General features: G+C 32.9%; 1 protein-coding gene across 2 annotated transcripts; it reads right to left on the bottom strand.

Moving 5' to 3' along the window:
- Positions 1 to 1,122: 1,122 nt before the first annotated feature.
- On the bottom strand, positions 1,123 to 21,861 carry LOC106771973 (nuclear pore complex protein NUP214). 2 transcript variants are annotated; one of them, XM_014658059.2, is made up of 18 exons: positions 21,525 to 21,861; positions 21,225 to 21,439; positions 19,637 to 19,805; positions 19,073 to 19,219; positions 13,512 to 13,636; positions 12,500 to 12,612; positions 11,814 to 11,953; positions 9,926 to 10,091; positions 9,468 to 9,597; positions 8,634 to 9,389; positions 8,257 to 8,409; positions 6,563 to 6,620; positions 5,787 to 5,920; positions 5,571 to 5,695; positions 3,973 to 4,315; positions 3,326 to 3,515; positions 3,116 to 3,241; positions 1,123 to 3,043 (listed from the first exon to the last, which is right to left on the bottom strand). In XM_014658059.2, exons 1-18 carry the CDS (start codon positions 21,715 to 21,717, stop codon positions 1,293 to 1,295), a joined length of 5,034 nt encoding a protein of 1,677 aa, XP_014513545.1. In that variant the 5' UTR covers positions 21,718 to 21,861; the 3' UTR covers positions 1,123 to 1,292. The 2 variants fall into 2 exon arrangements, with proteins under 2 accessions (XP_014513545.1, XP_014513544.1); XM_014658058.2 differs by having other exon boundaries at positions 1,123 to 3,241.
- Between the last annotated feature and the right edge of the window lie 1,424 nt (positions 21,862 to 23,285).

The raw sequence follows: 23,285 nt of genomic DNA, 5'->3' as shown, positions 1-23,285 counted from the left end.
TTTTTCTTCCTGCACTCCCATAATTTTTATTACACTATCTTAATTTTTAAGATAATGACCATTTTACTTTTCACAAAGGTGACTTTTGGGTTTCTGGTTTCAGCTGAAACAAGTTTTATAAAATTTTTAAAACAATTTCCAGAATGGATTTCATAAACAAGTTTTTTAGATTACGTGAGATGCTTTTTAAAAGGAGTTTCAGAACAAGATTTCTAAAGCAAACTTTCTGGAATATAAGAGATGTAATCTGAAACAATTTCTAAAATAAGTTTTGATAATAAATATGATACTTTCGGGAACAAACTTTCCACAGTTTTACTCACTTTGTCTTCTTCTTTCTCTCAAATAGTGCAATGACAATGGAGAACAAAGGTGTAGATAGAGATTATTTTAAGTCTTTTTTCTTTTAGTATAGGGAGTGCATGAAAAGAGAGCCTGAAGTGTTTAATGACGTTGAAATTTAAAATAAGAAAAATGCTTGTAATTCAAAAAGAAGGATATTGTCTACATTAAGCATGGATGTATTAAGTATGCTAAAAACAGCTAAGGTAAATTTAGTTTTTCATTTTTTAACTTATATACTATATTAATTTTAGCTAGTTTTCTGTTTAATTTTGTTTTTCTAGTTTTAAAGTGATTTTTTTTTCTTCTTTATATTATTTTTAGCTTTAAAAAAATGTTAACATGTTTTTATAATTTAATATGTTTCTAACTTTTAACGAATTAAAATATAACGTTATTATAATAAAGGAATAAATATAGAATTTAACCAAAGATAAAGAATTTTAAAATATTTGAAATTTAGATTTAAAGAATATACAAAAATATGAATAAAAAAATACTAAGAGTTAGAATTTATAAACGTAAATACCCTGTTTAGTTTGAACTTGTTTTAAATAAAATAAAAGAACATACATTACTTTTCATATCATCTATCTATTTTTCCTTCTGCCCAATGAAATATTGGGCCAAATTGAATTTTAACTGTTTGATTTGTTTATTACAAATCAATCCCAAATATAATATGTTTTAACTAGCTAAATGGAGGTTGTTACTATTTTCAATTCTAAACATTTAAAAACAAGTTTTCCTTCGGTTATCATTTCAAAACATAACGCATCATATCATATAACTTTGACCACAAATTTCATACATTTATCAGGGAAAAGTTAGAATAAAATTGTTCATCATTAAAATGATCCCGTTTCTTAATATTGAGTTAGGCCGTAATTACTTTATGGAGCTTCACAATATAAACTATACTTAAGCATTTCAATCAGTATAACCTTGAACTACCTTCTCATCTGTGTGAATAGCTCAGGTGGCTTACTGCCGCCAACAGCACCAAATCCACTATTCCCTTGGCTGCTAAATGCTCCAAAACCACCACCTGAAGCAGCTCCAGCAAATCCTCCATTTGGAGGAACAGCACCAAAACCAACACCAGGGGCAGCAGCACCGGCAAATCCACCACCAGGGGATGCAACACCAGCAAAGCCTCTACCTGTTGATGCTATGCCAGCAAACCCTCCACCAATGGGAGGGTTAGTAGAACTACTTCCAGCAAATCCACGACCAAAACCACTGGGAGGGGAAAAACCACTTCCAGGTAAACCACTACCAAGCTGTCTTGATTGTCCAAAACCACCGAGTACTGATCCAAGAACCTGTTGCCCTGATCCAATTTGAGCCGGCTTCCCAAACCCACTAGGAGGAGCTTGATCGGGAACAGCAGCGCCAGCATTGAAGCCACCAGAGAATGCACCAGGATTTGTTGTCTGAGTTTGCGCAGATGACTGAGGGTTTGAGAAAGTGAAAGAGGCTGGTTTAAAGAACCCTTCACTAGGAACAGAGAATGAAACTGTAGAGCTTGGTAAACTAGTCGCTACATTATTAAATGAACCCCCAAAAGGATTTGACTTAGGCATTGATGGGTTAGGGCTTGAGCTAATCCCAAACCCACCAAAACTTCCCAAACTAAGTTCAGCCGTGTTGTTACTTGTCTCAGGAGCTTCTTCCTCCATCTCATCCTCATGTGAAATTCCAACTTCCAAACCCTCATTTTTCCCACTTGAAGCACTAGCAGAAGAGAGGAAAGAAGTTGAAAACTGCAAGGGAGTATCAGAAGGTCGTGCAGCTTGAGAAACTGGGATTGCATTGAGATCAAAACTTGTTATATTGTTGGAAGAAGATTGATCGATAGTAGGACCGAATTTCCTTGTAGGTTCAAGCTTCAATTCAGATGCATTATTTACGGGTTCATTCGGTCTAGTGACTACTTCTGCAGCAGCATCTGGATCAGTCTTTGAATTAGACACAGCAGCTGGTTGAGTATCTGCTTTCAGTAGAGAAGCCGGTTGAATATCTGATTTAGGTATGGAAGCTGGTTGAGTCTCTGACTTAAGTGACCCTAAGGAAGACTTCAAGCCAGGTGGGTTAGCTAGCGATGTCACTGTGTCTTTAGGTTTCTGATTAGAAAAGTGAAGAAAAGGTGATGAAGATGTTGAAATGGCTTGATTTGAATCCGTACTGGTGTTCAAACTAGTCAAGCTATTTGATGTCACTGACGCTGCTACTGGCACTGCCGCAGATGAGATAGATGATGATGGTGGGGAGGATGATGTCTTAGCAGTCGAAGATGGCACAAATTTAAATGAACCACCAAATGTGGGGACTGCATGAACATTTTCCTTGGGCAGGCTTTTATCAACGTGGAAGTCAGTAACTTTTCCCAGAAAGGGTGACGATGTAGAAATAGTAGATGACTGTGTCTCAGATGACGGGAAGACTTTTCTCAAAGTCTCGGGAGTAAACGCATTAGAAGGTTTGTCTACGGTTGTGGAACTCGTAGCAATATTCATTTTACTCTTTGTAATGGGCATTTCACTGGATATAGTCTGCATTGAAGGTGTTTCTGTGGTTGAATAGGTAGGTATTGATGATTTTTGAGCGATTTTCCAATGCAGGGTAGGCTTGTTTTCATTATTTGAAGCAAAATCAAACTTTTGAACAGTTGACTTTTCAGTAGCCAAATCTTTAGTCTCTGTGGAATAACCATGCACCATTGTTGGTGACAAACGGAATTCAGACTGTGGGGGTATGAATAAAGCATTACCTTTTGGCAAAACACTAGATGTAGACTCTGAAATTTGAGTGGGTGCTCGGAGGCTGTCAGCAGGTATAAATGCCTTTGATTTTTCCGACACCTCTTCAAGTTGAAGATGAGAATTTAGAACGTTTGCTGCAAGTATATTAATATAATATTTAAGTGTCAGAAACTTAAACCATAAGTTAGCAACCAGGTCAACAATTGATTGCAGCTTACCTTTCATTTTAGAAGGGAATACAATTGAAGGAATTCTAGCATCTGTCTGACGAGGAGCAGATCCCTCTAACGTGGTAACCTTTTTTTCTTTATTCATTGAATATAATGATTCTTTTTTATTAAGTTTCTGAAGTTCTTGCAGTAGCATCCTCTTAACGGTGGTCTTAGGAGGTTCAAAACAGGTCCAACTCTGCACCAAAATCGGTAGAAGTCACAAGTCACAATCATTAATCGAAGCAATATACCAAAACAACTACATAAGGAAAATAAAGATCCTAATCATACCTAAGATAATTTTTAGGGTCCTTACACATGTTACATTTCCCACCACTATTTTCTCGAAGCGGTATTTTTATTTCAACACTCAAACACTCCAGTTAACTCACCTCCATTTTACTTATACAAATGAACAGTGCTCTCCTTCAAATTACTAGACAGATGGACTGTTTCAGATAAAAATGTACGCACGAAAATACAAATGTACTAGCAGAAATATTTAGAACATGGTTATTAAAATAGAAATATATTATCACAGTCTTTATTCAAACAACCAACTGAACAGCACAAACAAATCAGTTTGCTTAATTGTGGCATATTGTTATGACCAAAACTGAAGTGATCCATAAGCAACTAACACATCAATTTACCCGGTCAAGTGAGTCTCTTCTCCTCCTGGCCGTTTCCGGTTCACAACTCTTCACTACACTGGTTTGATTTCTCCTAGATTGATCTTTATTAACCGTCAAATCAGAAAACAGAATCTTCTTACTAGGTGGAGTCTTCATAAAACATTTCGTGTCTGGTGAGCCAAAAGCTTCCTCATATGGAATTCCTATTGTTTCAAGTAGCTCCTTCAAATTCTTTCTTTCCTCAGTTTGAGACCTTAAACTCAACGCTGACATTTGTTTTGAAAGGCAATCAGAGAGATTTTCTGCAGCTACAAGCTGCGAATTGATTGCACTATGTAAACTATGCAATGACTGAACATATCTGCAAAGGGGAGGAAACCAAAGTCCAGTTAAACGGAAGATTTTAAAAAGCTTGAAGTCAAATGTCTACCTAGACGCACACAGGAAACTTCATAACAAAGAGAAACCAACCAGAAATGAAAATCTACTATTAATGCAATGCAAATCCTTCAATCTCTCCAAATCCACAAAAAGAAGACTGCTAGACAAGCCATATGGAGAAGCTAAATGCAAATCTAACTCCCAGATAAATAAGAGCTAAGGAATGGTCTCTCAACATGGATTATGTGTGCCACATGGTTCGGGGATGGATTATTTATCTTCCTGGTGATGGTGCTCAACTTGTGCTGAATAGTTAAGTAACAGAAAAATAAGCAAATGCAACAAAGATCACAGATAAGGAGACATCAAGCAACATGAGTGTGCTGGACAAGGAAAATACAAAGGCGAAGTAAATTAAGAGTGCAGGCATTTCAAATTGAAAAAGGCACAAACTAATGTTCACTTTTATAATGTAGCATCACAGTGAAGCAAATCATTCAATGTTTTATATTCATACTTCCCCTTGGAAGTGTGTTTATCTAATTGTCCATGTGGATGAGAGTAAATTTTTGAAATGATGCTGCTAAAATCACTTAACTAAACAAATAGTTTTGCTATACTCCACTTTTCCTTTCTTGTATATACTTGTTAGATATAATTGCTATGAAAATGACGATTTGGAAATGTCACTCAAATATGATACTTGTATGTGACAATTAGACTACACATTAAGATTGATTATCATTTCATTTGAGAGAAGATTCTATTTGAAAACATTAAAACTGAGTTCATAAAATTAAATGATCAGCAAACATTTTCACCAAGTTTTTATAGAAACCAAAAATTGATTATATTTGTAACAAGTTTGAGAGAGTGTGTTAGATATATTGCGTTTTATGTTAATTAAGAAAAATATCCCTATGCTAATTATGTTATTTTTACGTATTCATTTGTATTTGGGCTCAGTCCACATTCACTATATTATAAATACATTACTACATGTGTATTTAACTCTATACCTAATTTTTCACTATATTCAATACTTGCAAGTTATGTCTATTAACAAGCCTATCAGTTCTGCTATCAAGAGTAGTATCTCTTCCAATTAGTAAGTGATCAGTACTACTACAGATTACTTAATGGCAACAAAACAAATGATCGGACCACATCTATACATTCAAATTGCATGAACATGTTAAGAGTTACAGTGAAAAATTTATTACAAGTGATTATACCTCGAAGGTCCATATCTATTTTGGGAAGGTCCATGACCCATGTCCCGGGTACCATTTTGACTGAATTTATTCAGTTCAAGGGCATTGAAATGCCTCTCCAATTCAATTAACTGATTGGTCAAATCCTGGAATAAGGATTGAGATAAACTTGTTAAAACATAGATCACAATATATGCTGTCGTTTTAGCTGAACTGGCAAATTATAACCCATAATACCTGATTCAGACTCAATATATGCTGTCGTTTTAGCTCAAGTTCTGAATTCAACTTTTGCCTATTCCATAGATCCCAATATCGGCTATCAGAAGCTTGCTTATATATGCCCTCCAAATATATTTTTCTTGCCATAACTGTAGTCCAAACAGATAACCACTTAGGTCGAATGGAGAAAATGTCTTATATCATTTTGACAACAAAAAGAAAGAATACATGCAACAATAAAAGTGGAATGTCCCTCGTGACAGAATATAATTTTTCTAACAAAAAATGTTGTTTTACTTTGTTCACAAGATAAAGCAAGAGACTGAGTTTGAGCCACTGCAAAATATATAATTTAAAACATGTTGACAAATTTTTATTGTATTAATTTACATTTGAATACATATCAGACTGAACCCTCAACTATTTTGACAAGGCACAAATCTTTAGATAATTCAGCTTCCTTTGAAGACTAGATGGAAAAGTTTTAAAGGCCCAATGGTGAAAGTAATGAATTCCAGAAGCCTGTTAAAAACGACTGTATTTTACATGGAACAAAAGTATAATTTAGCATAGATGGAATCTTTTGGAATATTTGATATTTTAGCAGATGCACCAGTAACAAAAAATTCTAGACAAATTACTCACCATTTTGCAATAAAATATTTTGATTTTTTATTAAATATAGATAGGTACACTAATAGTATACTAATATTACTGAATTGATGTCACCAAACAGTTAAATTTGTTAAGAATTCCGCGAAAACAATTTCATGGATAAACTGACAGATTACCTCGTATTGTCTTGTTAAGAAGATAATGAACTTCCTCGTGATGTTCATCCACTTGGGACTGAAAAGTTAAGGGGACAAAATTTGAATATTAGGATAACGGAAACAAAACAGACACGCATGAGTAGTAATGACGTTAGAAAAAAAAAATCTGAATTATAATACATATATAAAAGGCATAAACACTAATCAGTTGCCCAATAAGTTGTGAAAAGTTCAGTACACTCAGATAAAAAAAGACACTACGCAAGTAAAAGAAGAAAACATTAAAATAATTGAATGGAAAGAGAGATAATGAAACACTATTTACGCCTAAAGCTAATGAATCGTAGGACAAAAAGAAAGATAAAAATAGTAAGCAAGAAAACACAATAAAAATCTTGGAACACTTGAGGGGCTTAAGTATATCTAAAATAGCATAGGCAAACACATATTCAGCTTGTTTTATAACTGTAAACGGTAGGCTTTGCAAATATACCAAACCAACATCTCCAGAAAAGAAAAAAGAAATATGGAAAAATGTTAAGGAATAATTAAATCAAAGTTTCAAAAAAAAAAAAGAACAAAAAGGACAAGTTTGTAGGTCACCAAATAGATTACAAAAGATAGATAACCATTAGTAGTTTTCTAAGACAATTGGAAAACCTATTATCATGCATTGACTTCAAAAACCAGTTTTGTGTAGATGAGTTTCCTCCACCAGAAACTACTTTAAAAGAAATTACAAAACATTCAAACAATAGTAATGGACATTGGTGATCCATTCCCTATACAAACCAAAACGGGAAACTCCTGAAAAATACCGAGTTGAGCAGCACAGTGACACAAGAATCTTAGTCAGTTCCTCCACATTTATGAAGACATCAGAGTATTGTCTCCACAATGTACTTTGGCACCATATGATAACTAGAATACATGGTTAAAATTAATTACGTTGATCATACACATAACACAAATATTGGGGTAAATGTCAATTTTAGGGTTTGATACTGCAGGAAACAATTTGTATGATCCTATTTGATAATGCAGTCCATACAAGAATTCACTTTAGGAGTTTTGGATATCCTAATAAATTTATCAAGGAAAACTTTTGCTTTATTGGGAGAATGAGTAAAGAAATGAAAAAGGACACTAATAAACTATTAGGAAGGTCAAGAATCCAAATTCTCCTATAAAAAATAGAATAAAGAACGTCGTTGGAAAACTGCCTGAATTGTGGTAACCCTAGACCTATTGTTGACTTGCATTGGCCACGCTCCAGGTTGGTAGTCCGAGACATGAGGGGGAGTGTTGATAAGTCAGCTTAATTTTAGCCACTAGCCTGCCTTAGTTGCAGCATCTCTTAATAGCAAACCTCCAAAGTGGTGGTTTAGTCACACACCAACTAGAGATGTCACTTAAAGTTCATAAAACTTGGACAGTTTTGATTTTATAAGCTACTTGGTAGGATTGAAATACACCCTAAAGACCAATCTCTAGGAATTGTCATTTTCTAGGAGAAAACAAATTGCCTAACTTTGTTACTTCAATTATTGAGATTCAAATAGAAAAAGTTCTAGCATATAAACAACGACAAAAGTCTCATCCCACAAGGTAAAATCAGTCACGGGAGCTGCAAGACATCATGGAACTCTGTTTAAGACGCCTAAAATTTTAATAGGAACTAAAGATGATTAATATATCACTGGAAACATCACCATTAATAATTTGCATTTTTTAGACAAAGCATCCATGCCTAGCTCCACTTCTTCAATTGAACTTTGTAGTGACCTTGTGCAAGCATCTTTGAACCCACCAGCCACTTCTATTGATCTCAAAAGTAGATCCAATTCTTTAGTCATCTCATTAATCTGGCAGAAAGAAAGGATAAAAAAGGGCAAGACAATCAGGACTCCTTACAGAATTTAATACCAGAGAGGAAAAATACACTACAGGACAATCAGGACTTCCTCCTTACAGCATAAATGACTAGATAAAACAAGAAAGTAATATATCCCCATCATTAATGCCTTCTTAGAGGCACAAGATGTACCATTTATATGTTTAAAGTATGAAAGATTTCCAGAAATAGTACATTGCCAAACTGTTTGGATAAATCAGAACTGGATATCCCGAGCTTAGACGAAGTTCCATGCTGCTCATTTGAAGGAAGGAGCTTCGTAGCAGAAGACTTCATAGCTGCAGTATTACTGTCAGATGACAAATGTGAACTGCTATTCAACGCTGGTAGCATATTTCCAGCTAATAAAGGAGATAGTTGTCCCCTATTCTGAACTAGCTTACTGGTAGAATTGATGGCTGGAGATTTATTCATATCCTGTACAACAAAGGGTTTTCCACCTATACTCCCAGAAACATTTGTGGCACCCATGGTATACTTTTTATCTTGAAAACCCACACCATCAGCGTAGCTAGAAGCTGAAACTGAAGACACATCTGACTCTTTTGGGAATGAAAATTTTTCACCAGGAAATAGATTAGAAGCTCTCTGCGAGTTCCGTGAGCTATTTCCTGTCCACAGCACCCTGGTTTTCTCAGTAGTTTCTGGTAAACCAGGAGAAGCAGAATGACTGTTCACTGTTAAAGAACCAATGCTAGTTCCAAGGGCTGCAGTCTTTTGACCTAAGATCTTTTGTTCACCTGAACGAAATGGATTTTGATAACCTGTATCTTGATTCGCATCTACATCAGAAACAACTTGTTGTTCATTAGACAATAGACTCAGTGAATTTGCCACAAATTTCACTTCTGAGTCCTTAGTATCAGAACATGTTATTTGTTGAAGATTGCCAGAGGGCTTGGCCATAAGATTCCCATTAACCTCAAAAGTCTGCACAGAACTCTATCAATAAGTATTCAATAGAATAACTCTTCCATTTTAAATTCTAAAATTAAGAACCAAAAACACCTTATCTTCCTGCTTCTGCAATCCCTCAGAAAAAGTGCAACCTTTATCTCCAGGATGGTTTTCTAGAGATGTATTTTCATAATTGTGCAGATCAGAATCAATCTCCGGTGAATCTTTATTTCCTGCAAGACTAAAGATAGAAAATTTTGAAGCAAATGAAGAAAATTAAACATAAGACACTGTATTATCAAAAACAAAACTAAAGTTTGAAAGAAATCATCCAGAAATTAGTGTGTAAAAAGGATGATGCCACTTGACAGTAGGATGATAACCTGGTCATGAATTACAACAAGAATATAACTACTTGAACTAACTCCTAACTACCTGAACAGAAAGTTAGTCACGGGATACAACAGTCAAACACCACGAAACAGAAATATACTGAACACTGGCTACAGGAGTAAAACTATACTCCAATACTTGTGAATGGAAATAAAAGAGAATTTCACAAAATTTACCTGGCAACATGGAACATGACAAGTTTTCCTTCTAATGTAAGACATACAAGAACACAAATTGGTGAAAGCTCTGTCATTTCTTCCACACCCAGTTGAACTCCAACCTTTTGATAGATTGAAACATTATCAACGCATAGCCCCACTAGTAAATTATCATCACCATTTTCTGGAAAAAAGTGAATATACAAACTTACGTAAGTGCAAATGAAACTTGATTCAAATGATAGATAAAGTATTACCAAAACACTACATATACACTTGCATCATTTTATTATATTGATGTTCCAGGATGAATATGGCAGGTGTAACCCAAAGAAGAAAAAAGTGTAAATCTTAACTGGATTTCAAATGAACGGTCAGACCTAATCGAAGATTTCAATGAGTGATTAGTCCATTCCAGATAGTAAGCATTTACCCATCTCAACCCTCATAATGAACACTACTCTATGAGTAAATCAAACCCATTATATGCCAAGAACAGATGAAATTAAATTAGTAATGAGTTAAATAAAAAATATCAAGAAACAAGTGCAAATCAATAAAACAAATACATACAGACACACACAAATAAAAAATATCAAGAAACAAGTGCAAATCAATAAAACAAATACACACACATATATTCATATATTTGTTAAGCAAAGACATATTTCCTCATAATATTTTGAAGTAGAACATATTTTGAAAAAAAAAATTGCAAGAATTAATTTAATATATGGGAAATCAAGAATGTTCACTCCTTATTTGTATTGGAGAATTGGCGAAAAGATATGGAAGATTCAAAATTTTCCCATCCAAACTACTGTGGGAACTCTTAGAATCTAATCAGCTGTTACATATTTATAGGAAATTAATTTTTACATAATCTAGGAAATTAGGATGATTGATTCCTAATTATTAGGTATTTTTATTATAATTGATTTTGTATTAGACACAATACATTCAGAACATATTCAATTCTATATGATATCAGCAGTTCAGGGTTTCCATCTTGGATCTCTTTTTTCACCCGCAGCCACTATGTGCCCCTTTTCTCTGTCACAGCGTCATTTCCTCTAATTACTTTGCTTCTCGGTTCCTCCTCACATGTTTGGTCATTCTCTTGTACCTCCAACTGGGTTCACAAATCTTTTCCCAAATGTCAACCTCGTGATGTTGTTGAATGCCACATCCCCCAAGTACTTATTCACCATTATTCCCTTCCCCGAAATTCTCTGCCCAAATACACATTAAAGAAAATTTGGAAGTTGCAACTTAATCTCTAGCAAACATTTGAAGAGTCCAAAGCAATACCACTGACAAATGCATTTAACTGCCTGATGAACCACCAGTGCACCTTGTGTCTCTAAAACTTCTAAACATCTAAACCCCTTTCTTGCAATTGTTGCATCAGAACTCAAAGCAATATTCAATGAAGAACTCTTTGGCCATACACCTAATTTAGGTAAGACGAACTTGAGCAAAGCAGATGATTTTTAAAGTATATCCCACCAGAAGACTAGCTGCGTCAAGTTGTATGACACGCTTAGTGCAGTATTTTTTGGTTCTACCCCTTTGGAGTATTTAAGTATTTGGTTCTCCCCCTAAAACATCTAGCTTTTAAGGGTGTGTTCCCCAAGTGATGGAGTGAATATAATCTTCATCCAGTGATGTTTTCTCCTTTCCTAACAATTTTTATCAAGAAATCCACAGATAAAAGGTTTTTATTGGAAGTAAAAATGGAATGCATTGTCATCATTTGATGTTGTACTTTCCTAGTGATTGGCATTCTCAATTCTGTTTTGGTGTTTCTTTTAATGCAGTACCCTTTTCTTCCAAATTTCCTCTGTTATATTACAAATGACACTATAATGTTATATTACAAATATTGTTTGCAATCTTGAAGTACCTTGAAGTTCAATTCTTGGAACCCATTTATCTCGTTCAATATCAACAATTGCAACTTCACTCTTGTCATCATCTGCTGACCAACCAAGTAATATAATGTGCTGATCTGTATTCTTCAAGTTGGCATTGATTGCAAGTTGGCTGTTGTTATTAAGAAAAAAAAAAAAGGCTATCAGTTAGCTCACATTCCCACGTTGCTCAAGAGAGAAATTTAACAAAATTCAAGGAATGTAAAGAATGACATTAATTATCAATAACAAGTTTTAGAGATGCAGCAAACAAAAACACAAAAACGACAACCAAAATATTCTTACCATGAGGCATGCCTAGAGTCTTAAAGAATGATCAGGTTACAATCTAAGAAGACCCAAAGTTTTATAGCTTGCAATGAAATATGAAGAAAATACAGATAAGTAACTAATAAGTCATATATCATATAATGAATGATTGGTACTGGGTTCAAAAACCGATTTAGATTTGGCTTTGAACTTTCAGCCTAAAGCATGCAGCAGAGATCTATCTATCTCAGGATACACGTATCAAAGTTTATAACCAGACTTAAAAGTAAAATTATGACACCAAACAGATAGAAACCATATAAGAAACAGAAACAAGAAAAGGCAGAAAACAAACTAAAAATGGATAAGGATATCAGGAAACATCAGTAAAGAAATGCAGAAGATTTACCATTGGTTTATGTACACCGATAAAAGGTAAGGCCCACTTCCCACTGGTACAATATCATCAATTAACCCTTGGTAGATATCATAGAAGGATTGAACAACTAATTCAGAACATTTCTGCATGAGAAAATACAAATTTAGAATTTAATGCTCATGAAAACAAATAGCTGCAATTTTCATTGGGTACCCCAGAATTCGCTTATGAAGCCCAGATACTCAAAAAATGGAAAGTATTGGCATCATAACTGTCTTAGATACCAATGCTTCTGAAGATACATATCCAAAAATAGCAAACTTCTTTATTTAATTTAACCTTTTTGAGATACTTCTCAAACATCTTGGCTACTTTTGAAATGCTTACAGATAGGTATCGTAAAAGCTTGTCTTAATGCTTTTTTAGCAGCCATATTGTTCCTCATGCTATGAGAGGAATTGGAGTGCATACTTCTTAATTCATAATCTTTTGAAGAGAAACAAAATAGATCCAAAAATAGTTAGATATTTGTTTTACGTGCATTCTAAACTTCAACCTTTATCTAGAAAGAAAATATGAAGGTATCATTGAGAAAACCAAGACAAGGTGTTGGACATTAGGATAGTCTAGCAAACCTTGCTATGATAGGCTCAAAAACCATCTTACAAAATGGTTTAGAGTAAAAAAAAAAGGAAACTTTTGGATTGTTGAATACCAAAATGATATAAAAAACAACGGAACCATCGTAGTATTTCAAAATAGATTAAAAAAAAAAGAAAGTTGGTTATTCTATTGTTTCTTATTTAAGGATCCGGATCCAAAAGACCTAGGAGATTTTGTACTTCTTTTTTATTTGATATAAAAAAAAAAAACAACTCAATCCTACAAATCCAGCATGTAAGACAAGGATTGTCTCTATTTATATACTATAGTTATTGATTAGTCAAAATCTCTAATCAATGTAAGATCTCTACTACAGTAATTAGTCAAGATCGCATTCATTATCAAAACAAAAAACATATTGTAAGGATTTTGCTCTTACATCATTAATTTCACCATGTCGGCTTCTAATAACTTGGACAAGATAATTTTCCTCCTTGCCATCTTCAGTAACTTGAACGCATCCAATTACAATAGAATCAGGTCGAATGCACTTCACATAATCAACTGGTACAATTGTTCAAGAAAGACTAGATTATAAAATGCACATCATAAAAACAACACTATAAAACAACAAAATTGAATTAAATTTCAATATCTAACATATTTTTATATTCCAATCCCTATTTAAATAATATTCTTTTCAATTTTTTTACTCACGATCTTTCAAATTTTCTACTTATTTGTTCCTTGTCTCTCAGTTTCTGACTGTGTTATTCATTGTTTCCAACAATAAATAACCATATTATTACCATGACCACAAAAAAATATTCCCCTTGTAAGCCAGTTTTATTCACTCAATTATTTGTTTTAGAACTGTCAAAACGGGTAACCCGGCTCGACCCGGCCCGGCCCACCACAGGTTGGTCATTTAGTGAGCCAACCCAACCCGGCTCATTTATTAGCGAGCCAGAAAAATCTGAACCCGGCTCAACCCACCACGGGTTGGCTCACTAGCCCATTTAATTACAATTTTTTTAAAATAAAAAAATTACAAACTTTCTAAATTCAAATTTAAACAAATTTTACTCCCAAAAAATGATGTTAAACTGAAGACAATTAAAAATAATAATAAAAAGTACAATATAATCCAAATGTCATCCAAAAACAAACACAAAAAACATACAAATAAGTTTCTTATATTCATCATTTTTGTGTTCCTTATCCATTTACAATATTAGAATCTTGAATAGATAAATCTACAATATTTTCTCTTGAATGACAACACCGTAAATAAGAGCAAGTTCCGTGAGAGTGATTTGTGAGAGCAGATGTTACTTTTTTGGTATACATAATGAGTGAAGAGAGTATTTTATTTTTTAGGGTTTCATAAATAAAAAAATAAATTAAAAAAATAAAATAAGGTAGGCAGGTTGGCGGGCCAACCCGGCCCACCACGGGTTCAACCCGCGTGAGTCGGGTTGAAATCTAACTCGCATAAAAAAAAATCAATTTTTTCAAACCCAACCCGGCCCGAACCCGTGGTGAGCCGGGTTGGCTCGCGGGTTGTGACCCATTTTAACGGCTCTAATTTGTTTAATTTATTACCAATCCAGTATGAACCTTATTTTAAATATGTAATTGTAATATTTTCGTGATTGCTTACTTACAGATGTTTTTCATAATTTTAAATAAAATTTAATCCGGTTATGTTTTTATTCTAAGTATTTTTAAGAAAGTATTTCAAAAAAATAATAGCATAATTGAATTTCTTAATATTTAAGTTTAATGAATAAAATAATTATAACTTAATAAATAAAGTATTTATGAAAATATAAAACGTGGGTTTTTTTGTGGAACCTATTAAAGAACCCATAAAGAGTTGGATAGGAGAGATAAGTTCTTATAGAGATGCTTAACTTGAAAAATGAGAGAGAAGTAACATTGAACCACTTGGGGTGGGGATGGCCCTAGTCACTTGGGTAGGTTAGTTTGTCGTTCCGAGATTGAGAGGAATTAAGGTAGACGGCATATTGAATAAGAGGGAAGTTGAGAGACTATATTTACTTTTCATTTGAGAAATGACTAGGCTAGGTAACAGGGGTAGAGTACAATGTACAAGAGAATAACTGAGTTATCACTACTTTCTTGTTGTGGCTGCTATTTGTAGTAATTAGAAGAAAATCTTCCTAGTTAGAGAAAATATCTGTAATATTTTCCTAATTAGAAAAAATATTTGTAGAATTTTCCTAATTAGAAAAAATATTTGTAGAATCTTCTAGTTTATTTTTTAGTATATTGTTTTCTTATTTCCCTTTTTTGGAAGATTACATTGTTACAAATAGGTGTAAGGAGAATGTAATACATATGAATGATAATAATAAAATTCATTCCCTTTTCAAGTCTATTCATCATTGGTCACTTCACCGGATAGCCATTAAATATGCCTTACTTCTTGATAACTTTGAGAAGGATATTTACATGGAACAACCTTTTGGATTTGTTGTCAAGAGAGAGTATTGTCTAGTGTGTAAATTGTGTTGGTCATGAAGTGAAAGACTTGGCAATCCCCAACAACTGACTGGAAATGGTTCTAGAACTGCTGCTCAGTAATGAAACTAAGTATCAACTCCAGTCTGGCAGCTGGTGAAATAGATCAAAATCCTATCTGTCTTTCTCAGATTTTAACCGTTCACCACAACATCTACACACATTAACCCATTGACACAATCTTCTTCTCATGTCATGAAAGTCCCGTGGGTTGAAGCAATCACCCCAAATTTGGTTTGGAAAATTTAGTCAGACGATGCAAAGTTTTGGATTGCAACAAAACAAGGAAGATCATTTAGTTTTTCATTGTCATACTTCCCCTAGAAAGTATGTTTATCCAATGGTCCATGTTGATAATATAGTTTTTACAGGAAATAATGTCACCGGAACACTAAACTATAAGAGCACTTATTCAAACATTTTTATACCAAAGACATTAGCTATATAAAATACTTTCCAGGCATTAAAGTGACTCAGTTAGAGGAAGGAGTTGTATTTGCACAAAGAAAATATACTATTGATATCTTGGAGGTGACAGGGTTGGAAAATTGCAAGTCTATTGATAGTCCCATGGATCTAAATCAAAAGCTAATGGTAGACCAAGGTGAAACTTTTTCAGATCCATAAATATATAGGAGGCTAGTAAGAAAACACATTGATCTCACTATTAGAAGACCTGATATTTCTTTTACAGTTGGAGTTGTTAGTCAATTAAGGAAATATTCTCACATTGACCACTAGGATATTATGATTCGCATTCTCAAATATGTCAAAAACTCCAAGATAGGGATTAATGAATTATAACTAGGGGGTATTGTGAAACGGAATGAGTTGGTTGTCCCAGTGACAGTAAATTCACCATATGTTATTAAGTATTCATTGGAAGAAAAAATCTCTTAGAAGAGAAAGAAACAAAGTATGGTTACCCAATCTAGTGCAAAGGTTGAACATAGATACTTTGGCAAAGAAACAAAGTATGGTTACCCAATCTAGTGCAAAGGTTGAACATACTTTGGCCACTTTTGAACTTGTGTGTGGATTAAACAACTCCTTCAAATGTTAAAATTTTGTGAAAAGTAGACAAGGTTGTATTATGATAATCAGATAGCCCTTCATATTTTTTCCCATCCAGTGTTTCATGAGTGTTGGAAGTCCCACATCGAAGAGATAAAACAAATTCAGAATATATAAGTAGATGCAAACCTCATCTTACAAAACAATTTTGTAAGGTTAAGTTAAACTTAAAATCCACTTCTTAACATGGTATCAGAGTCAGGTTAGACCCTATTCTAGCGAGATTTGTTGTTTGTTGGGAATATTGTTCCATCCGCTATCTAGCTACTATTGGACCACCCATCAGTATCTAGTCTCATGCTCAAGATATTTATGCCTTGAGATGAGAGGGGTTTGCTAAAAGTTTTACCTCAACAAGAAATAAGACTAGTTTAAAGTATATAAACGGATGCAAACCTCATCTTACAAACCGGTTTTATGGGGTTGAGTTAGACTTAAAGTCCACTTTTTAACAATGAGAACCAAACACATAAAGGTTGATTGTCATTTTGTTAGAAAAAGTTGACGTCCAACTCAATAATGAACTTATCAGCTCTAATGACCATCTTGTAGGGATTCTAACTAAATATTTAAAGAAGGCTTATAATTCAGGTTATATATTCCATGATTGGTATGTATAATATATGCTCTAGCTTGAATGGAGTAATAAAGTAATTGTTTACTATTTAATGAACAACTTTATAATGCTGCCTTTTTGGATGTATCTAGCTTAAGGGTTAAGAATCATTCTTGACCTCTTGATGAGTGGCTTAAACCTTCATATACAGCTAATGACGTCAATGCTGAGCTTAGAAATGTCACAAATGGATGCCGATTGACACACACGTAAACTAAAGGCTGGTTGAAAAATTAATTTTGCTTATGCCACACTCATCCAGACATTGTTTTTGCTATATGAGCATGGTAAATCTATTTATGGAGTGCCTTACGAGGTACACCTTGAAATTATATATATGATTCCTCACAATCTTAAAGGAACACTACTAAAACGGCTGATAAAAAAAATATGATAAGGGAGGGATTGAGGAGTAAAATAACGCTTGTTGGGCAGGATCAATTGCAGATAGGAGGTCTACATCACAGTACTGCCCATTTCTATTGGGTAATTTGGTCACATGGAGGAACAAGAAGCAAAGTATTGTAGCAAAGCAAGGTATTGTTACTAGAAGCAGTGCCAAGGCTAAATTTAGATAATGGCTCAACAGGTTTGTGAAGTTTTGTGGCCCTAGATCGAACTAGTAGCTTGCTGAAAGTCATATAAGGAAGGTCTTCCAAGAGAATGGTTGTACCAATTCAAGATGTCACAGCAGTCAACCAAGAAAGTTGGCAGTTCTATTCTACGAGCTGCTTCCAAAGGTTAGAAAGCCTGTTTCTTTGACCTAGGTCACTTTCCCGAAAAAGAATGCAAGGACTGTGATATTGAACCGATATCCCAATTTGGAATAGCATTTTCTTGAAAAGGACCAGATAACCACTCACTCTCTTCAGCAAACCTTTCACTTTCCTTTGAAAAGACCAGTTGAATTTTCAATGTTGTATTTTGATAACATGGTAATTATAAATACTGACCACAACCCCATTCGACATGATCTAGCAAAATATATTGAAACTGATAGACAATTCATAGAGGAAAAACTTGAGGAGGGACTAATGAGCACACTATCTGAACTAACGACACAAAAAGTTGTAGATATTTGACCAAAGTGTTGTTGAGACAGCAATTTGGGCTACAAGTTAGGAATTTGGGCATGATTGATATCATTGCCCCAACTTTGAGGGGGGTTGTTAGTAAACTAAGGTTGAAGTTTTTCTGCTAAATTTTGATTACATAAAATTACTAGAATTAAAGGGAGAATAAATCAAGATCAAATCAATTCTTGATATTAGGTACTTTTAGTCATGTTGTAAATCATTGATCTGAGAAGCCCCAACTTTGAAGGGGGTTGTTAGTAAACTAAGGTTGAAGTTTTTCTGCTAAATTTTGATTATATAAAATTACTAGAATTTAAAGGGAGAATAAATCAAGATCAAATCAATTCTTGATATTAGGTACTTTTAGGAATAGTCATCTTGTTAATCATTGATCTGAGAATCAAAATAAAGTTTTATTTCCTTCCTACCTATATGAGGATTAAAATACAAAATTAAATAAGGATAAACACCAAAAACAGCAAATTTTAAGCAACCAAAAGTATGGATCTTTCTTCTCATAGATTTTATAAAACATCATTTTGATAAACTTGTTGAATAAAAAATGAATTTAACAAGTATAAAAAGAAATATTAGACAGAAATAAAAAAAAAATGTGATTAATACACGATATATACATATACACATACATTCATACATATATAAACACATATCAATGAAAGTCCAAACCTTTTATACTATTATTTGCTGCAGAATCACCAATCCATGATCCAAAGGAGAGTGAAATTGAAACTCTTTCTTCAAACTCAACTGATAAAATGCTTAGAACACTCTTACTTGCAACAGCAACAAATGAACCTTTCATACCCCAATCAACTTCACAAAGAAACAAATTACAATAAGTAATTCAGAATGCCACGATAAGCAAAAAAATGTTGTGGACCAGACATATGATTGGAATATTACAATGCCCACCAAACACCCTGCTCTATTCAGATATTGCATGAAACAAGGGCAAGAAGAGAGACTTCTATGCATAGACATAGCTAAATGCAGATTTTAACTCATTACCTCCCAACCATGAAATATACAAACAAAAAAACAAGAAGGCAAAAAGGTAAAAAAAATAATAGCTAAAACTGTGAAATACAGATAAACAAACACATTCACACGCTGATATATAACATAGTAACCTATTCATGTTCCAAAGTCTACATTGATATATAAAACATTAACACATGGGCAATGGGGCATAAAATATTCATGTGGTAAGTGAACAACTAAGAAGCATACCAGCATCAACGTTGTCCATCACTTGTTTAAGTGGAAAACCAATCTCTCCGTGATATAGTTTCCCAGTATTTGAAAGTACAATGTAAGAATTTTTTTGTGTTGTTATCCAACGCATGTCCTTGACCAAGGCTGAATCATCGAGTGAACAGGAAAAGGATTGCTTAACTTCCTAAACAATTGCAATAAATAATAAAGTTCAGTAGGTATAAAATAATTCAAGAAACAAATTGCATTTTAAATAAAGATATAAAGCATACAATTTATATATTTCCACTCTCCTTATATCTATACCTTTTCTTTTATAGACAAGAGAAAAGGTGGGAGTGACAAAAATAAGAGTGCTAAGATGCACACAAGAAACAATAAGAAATTGTTGATGATCCCACATCAAGTAGAGATATGAACAAATTATAGTACATAAGTAAATACAAAGTTCATCTTATAAAACAGTTCTATAGGTATTGAGTTACGATCAATCACAAAATTTTAAGACGGCACTATAATTTTTATCAGTGGTTATTGTTGAACTGTCTTCTCACACACTATTGCATAACTATTAGATCACATGTAAACATCTAGTTCTATACTTGAGATATTCAATCATTGGCATAGAAGGATTTGCTGGAATGTCACATTGTTCAATCTTATGACCCAATTAAAGTATACAAGTAAGATGTAAAGCTCATCTTACAAGCCATTTCTTTAAAGTTGATTTAAACCCAATTTTAGCTGAGGAGAGATTGATGTGGCACCAAATGAGGAAAAGAAGGTAAAAAATAATCTAAGGTAGCTTGGACACAAAAAAAAAAGGTCCCAAGACAAGAGGACTCAATGAAACTAGTAGATCACAAAAATTGTAGTACTACAACGAGGAGATGGAGAGAAAAAAGGCATAAGAAGTTTTCAAGAAGAATGTCCAGGTTATAACATTTTGAAATTTTAGTCATTGAGTTAAATGACATCACTTAACCCATGTAACTGATATCACAGAGTAGGACAAGTATTTGTTGTTATTTTTTAAAAAAAAATAATACAGAGGGCAATAGAAGAAGAACAACCGTTGGAAGGAAATGATTGAAAAAAAAAATTGTCTCCTTAAACATCACTGAAGAGAATATTTATGTTTCAGAAAGACTAGTTACTATCACTATTGTCTATTCTTTGCTGATATTCACCAATTATTTATAATACAATTAGGAAGTTTGATGAATGCATGTGTGATATAGAAGTTTGGAAATATTTGATGTAGATATCAACCAAAAGGTTGTACAACAGCTTACTGATTTTTATCATCTCTAAATTCAAGTATAAGATTCAAACAATAAAATGAGAGACCAAAGCCTTTACAGCAGGCTATGGGGCAAAGGATAGAATTGAGGATACCCTCAAGCACTTTTGGTAGTATTAAAAATTATTTTAAATTGGTTTAGCACATTTAGATTTTAAAAGGTGGACAAACTCAGATACTTATTGTAATACTTAATAGCTGTTGATTAGCCCCTGAGCAAAGTACTTTATTAAAGGAAATTAAAACCACTGATTATACAACTATGAAATAATCTGTGAACAAAGTCACAAAATAATGTACCTTATTCAAAAAGCTTTCAACAGAGTAAAACTGAATATCTCCTGATAAAGAAGTCACAGCAGCCAGTGTCAAATTATCTGTGGAAAGAGTCAAAGATCGTATCCTCCCAATAGAAACATCCACGAGACTCAGTTGCTCCACGGGAGAGCCATTACCGTTCTCCTTAAACTGGTTTGCGGAATCAATAATGTCCTTTGTCCTCACAACGAAAAAACCTAAACCACAAAAATCAAAAGTAAATATCATTCAATAAAAGAAATTGTGTTTAATTGAACAAACAGTTTTAGAGTTTTAAATTACCCCTAGAATGAGCCACAAAAGTGAGGCGAAAGCACTCAGAGATGGCAATAGCCTGGGAGGGAAGGGTTTCAGCTTCAAAATTGAAGTCGGAGCTTTTCAACGGAACAGCCTCACCGACTTTCACGAAGAAGTAATCTGTGCTACCGATTATTTCTCCTTCAACCTCTTCGGGTTCAATCTTCGTAGGACTCATTTTCTGCTGATAGATACTTGCACCAGAGTGAAGCAATGTGGAGAAGAAGTGAAGAAGGAAACTGAGATAACAAATGCCAAAATGAAAAGAGGCTTTGTCTTAATTTTCCTTGGTTGATTTCTTGAAAGAAAAAAAAAACTAGGGCTTCTTAGAGAATTCAAATTTAAAAGCTTATTTTATGAGGAAAAAAAGTATTTAAATACAATATTTTGTCTGATATTTTTCTTTTAATTTAAACCTGTTTCTCCCATTCTCTTCTTTGGTTTTCAAGATGTCATAATATTGTTTTTATAAAATTTTAGTTAAATTTAAAATAGGAATGAAATTGAACTAAGACATAAAAACTGTTTTCACAGCAATAAATTATATTTATATATTGTGGAAACATGATCTTCTATACTTCAAATTAAGTAAATTATATAAAATGAAGACATATGTTTATAATTTAATAAAATATATACAATTTGTACATCAATTAAATTATTAACTTACATAAATTATAGAATTATGAAATTATAAAATAATATATTAGTTATATAACTATATAAATATGAACCATACATGATTATATAGATTTATAATTTATATAAAATTATAATTTTACAATTAAACAGTAAATTACGGATAATTGTTAACATTGTAAATAAATAAAAGTATACTAAAAAATTTCAATTTTGAAAAATTTTACAAATTTAAACTAAAATTATTGTATAAGTTTAAATTATAACAAATTTTATCAAATTACATGAATTTATACAAAAATAATAAAATTTAATATGTTAAAAATTTTAAATTTATAAAAAAATGTGAAATGATATTATAAGACTCTATGAAAATACTTTAGATAAAAAATACTTTTTAACTATTAAAATGTTTTATAAATTAAGCACCTAAAATATAAATACATATAAATTAAATTGAGTTGCATTTAAGATTTTTTATTCATTCATATGCTTGTTTGAAGATTGAAATACATTTGTTAAAATATATGTACAATAATAACTACATTCAATCTCTAAAAGTACATTGAATAAGTCTCTTATAAAACTTATTTAAATATATTTATAGAGATTGAAGTATATTCAATTTCTATAAATACATTAAAAGTCTTATATAAGACTTTTAAGAGTGAAATTTACATTTCTACTCAATTAGTTTGTTAAATAAAATAAGTCTAAGTTCGATTAAGATTGTTAAAATATAATCCAATCATTTTATATGAACTATTCTTGTGTAAATAGTGATTATTTTAAGAATAATAGTATCTAGAGGTAAAAGAGATTATGTGGTATTGCTCATAGTCAGCAAGGAAAACTAGGTATTTAAATTTGTTATGATTCTTGAATGAAATGAATGATAATTTTCTGATTGTGAGTGGTTGGGTTGTATATCTGTTTTAGTTTTGCTAATGATCGATGGTCGTAAATGGTGAAATTGTTAATTTAGTAAGTAATGTTATGAGTTTGAGATTGAGGGAAAGTTTGAGAAAAGATATGTACACTTGGATCAAATGGCTACAAATTTTACTATATTAAATTAGTATAATTTATTTTGATTTGTAAAAGAAA

The sequence above is a fragment of the Vigna radiata genome, chromosome 8, assembly GCF_000741045.1.
Source record: "Vigna radiata var. radiata cultivar VC1973A chromosome 8, Vradiata_ver6, whole genome shotgun sequence".
Classification (NCBI taxonomy): Eukaryota; Viridiplantae; Streptophyta; class Magnoliopsida; order Fabales; family Fabaceae; genus Vigna; species Vigna radiata.
This window is presented reverse-complemented; position numbering and strand designations above follow the sequence as displayed.

Bases quoted from the DNA above. Each gene is read 5' to 3' on its own strand.
- LOC106771973 (XM_014658058.2), bottom strand. From the start codon at position 21,717: ATGAGTCCTACGAAGATTGAACCCGAAGAGGTTGAAGGAGAAATAATC. The intron at 19,806-21,224 runs GTACATTATTTT...GCAATTGTTTAG, and splicing joins TTGAAAGCTTTTTGAATAAG to GAAGTTAAGCAATCCTTTTC. The intron at 11,954-12,499 runs GTAAATCTTCTG...TAATAACAACAG, and splicing joins TCGGTGTACATAAACCAATG to CCAACTTGCAATCAATGCCA.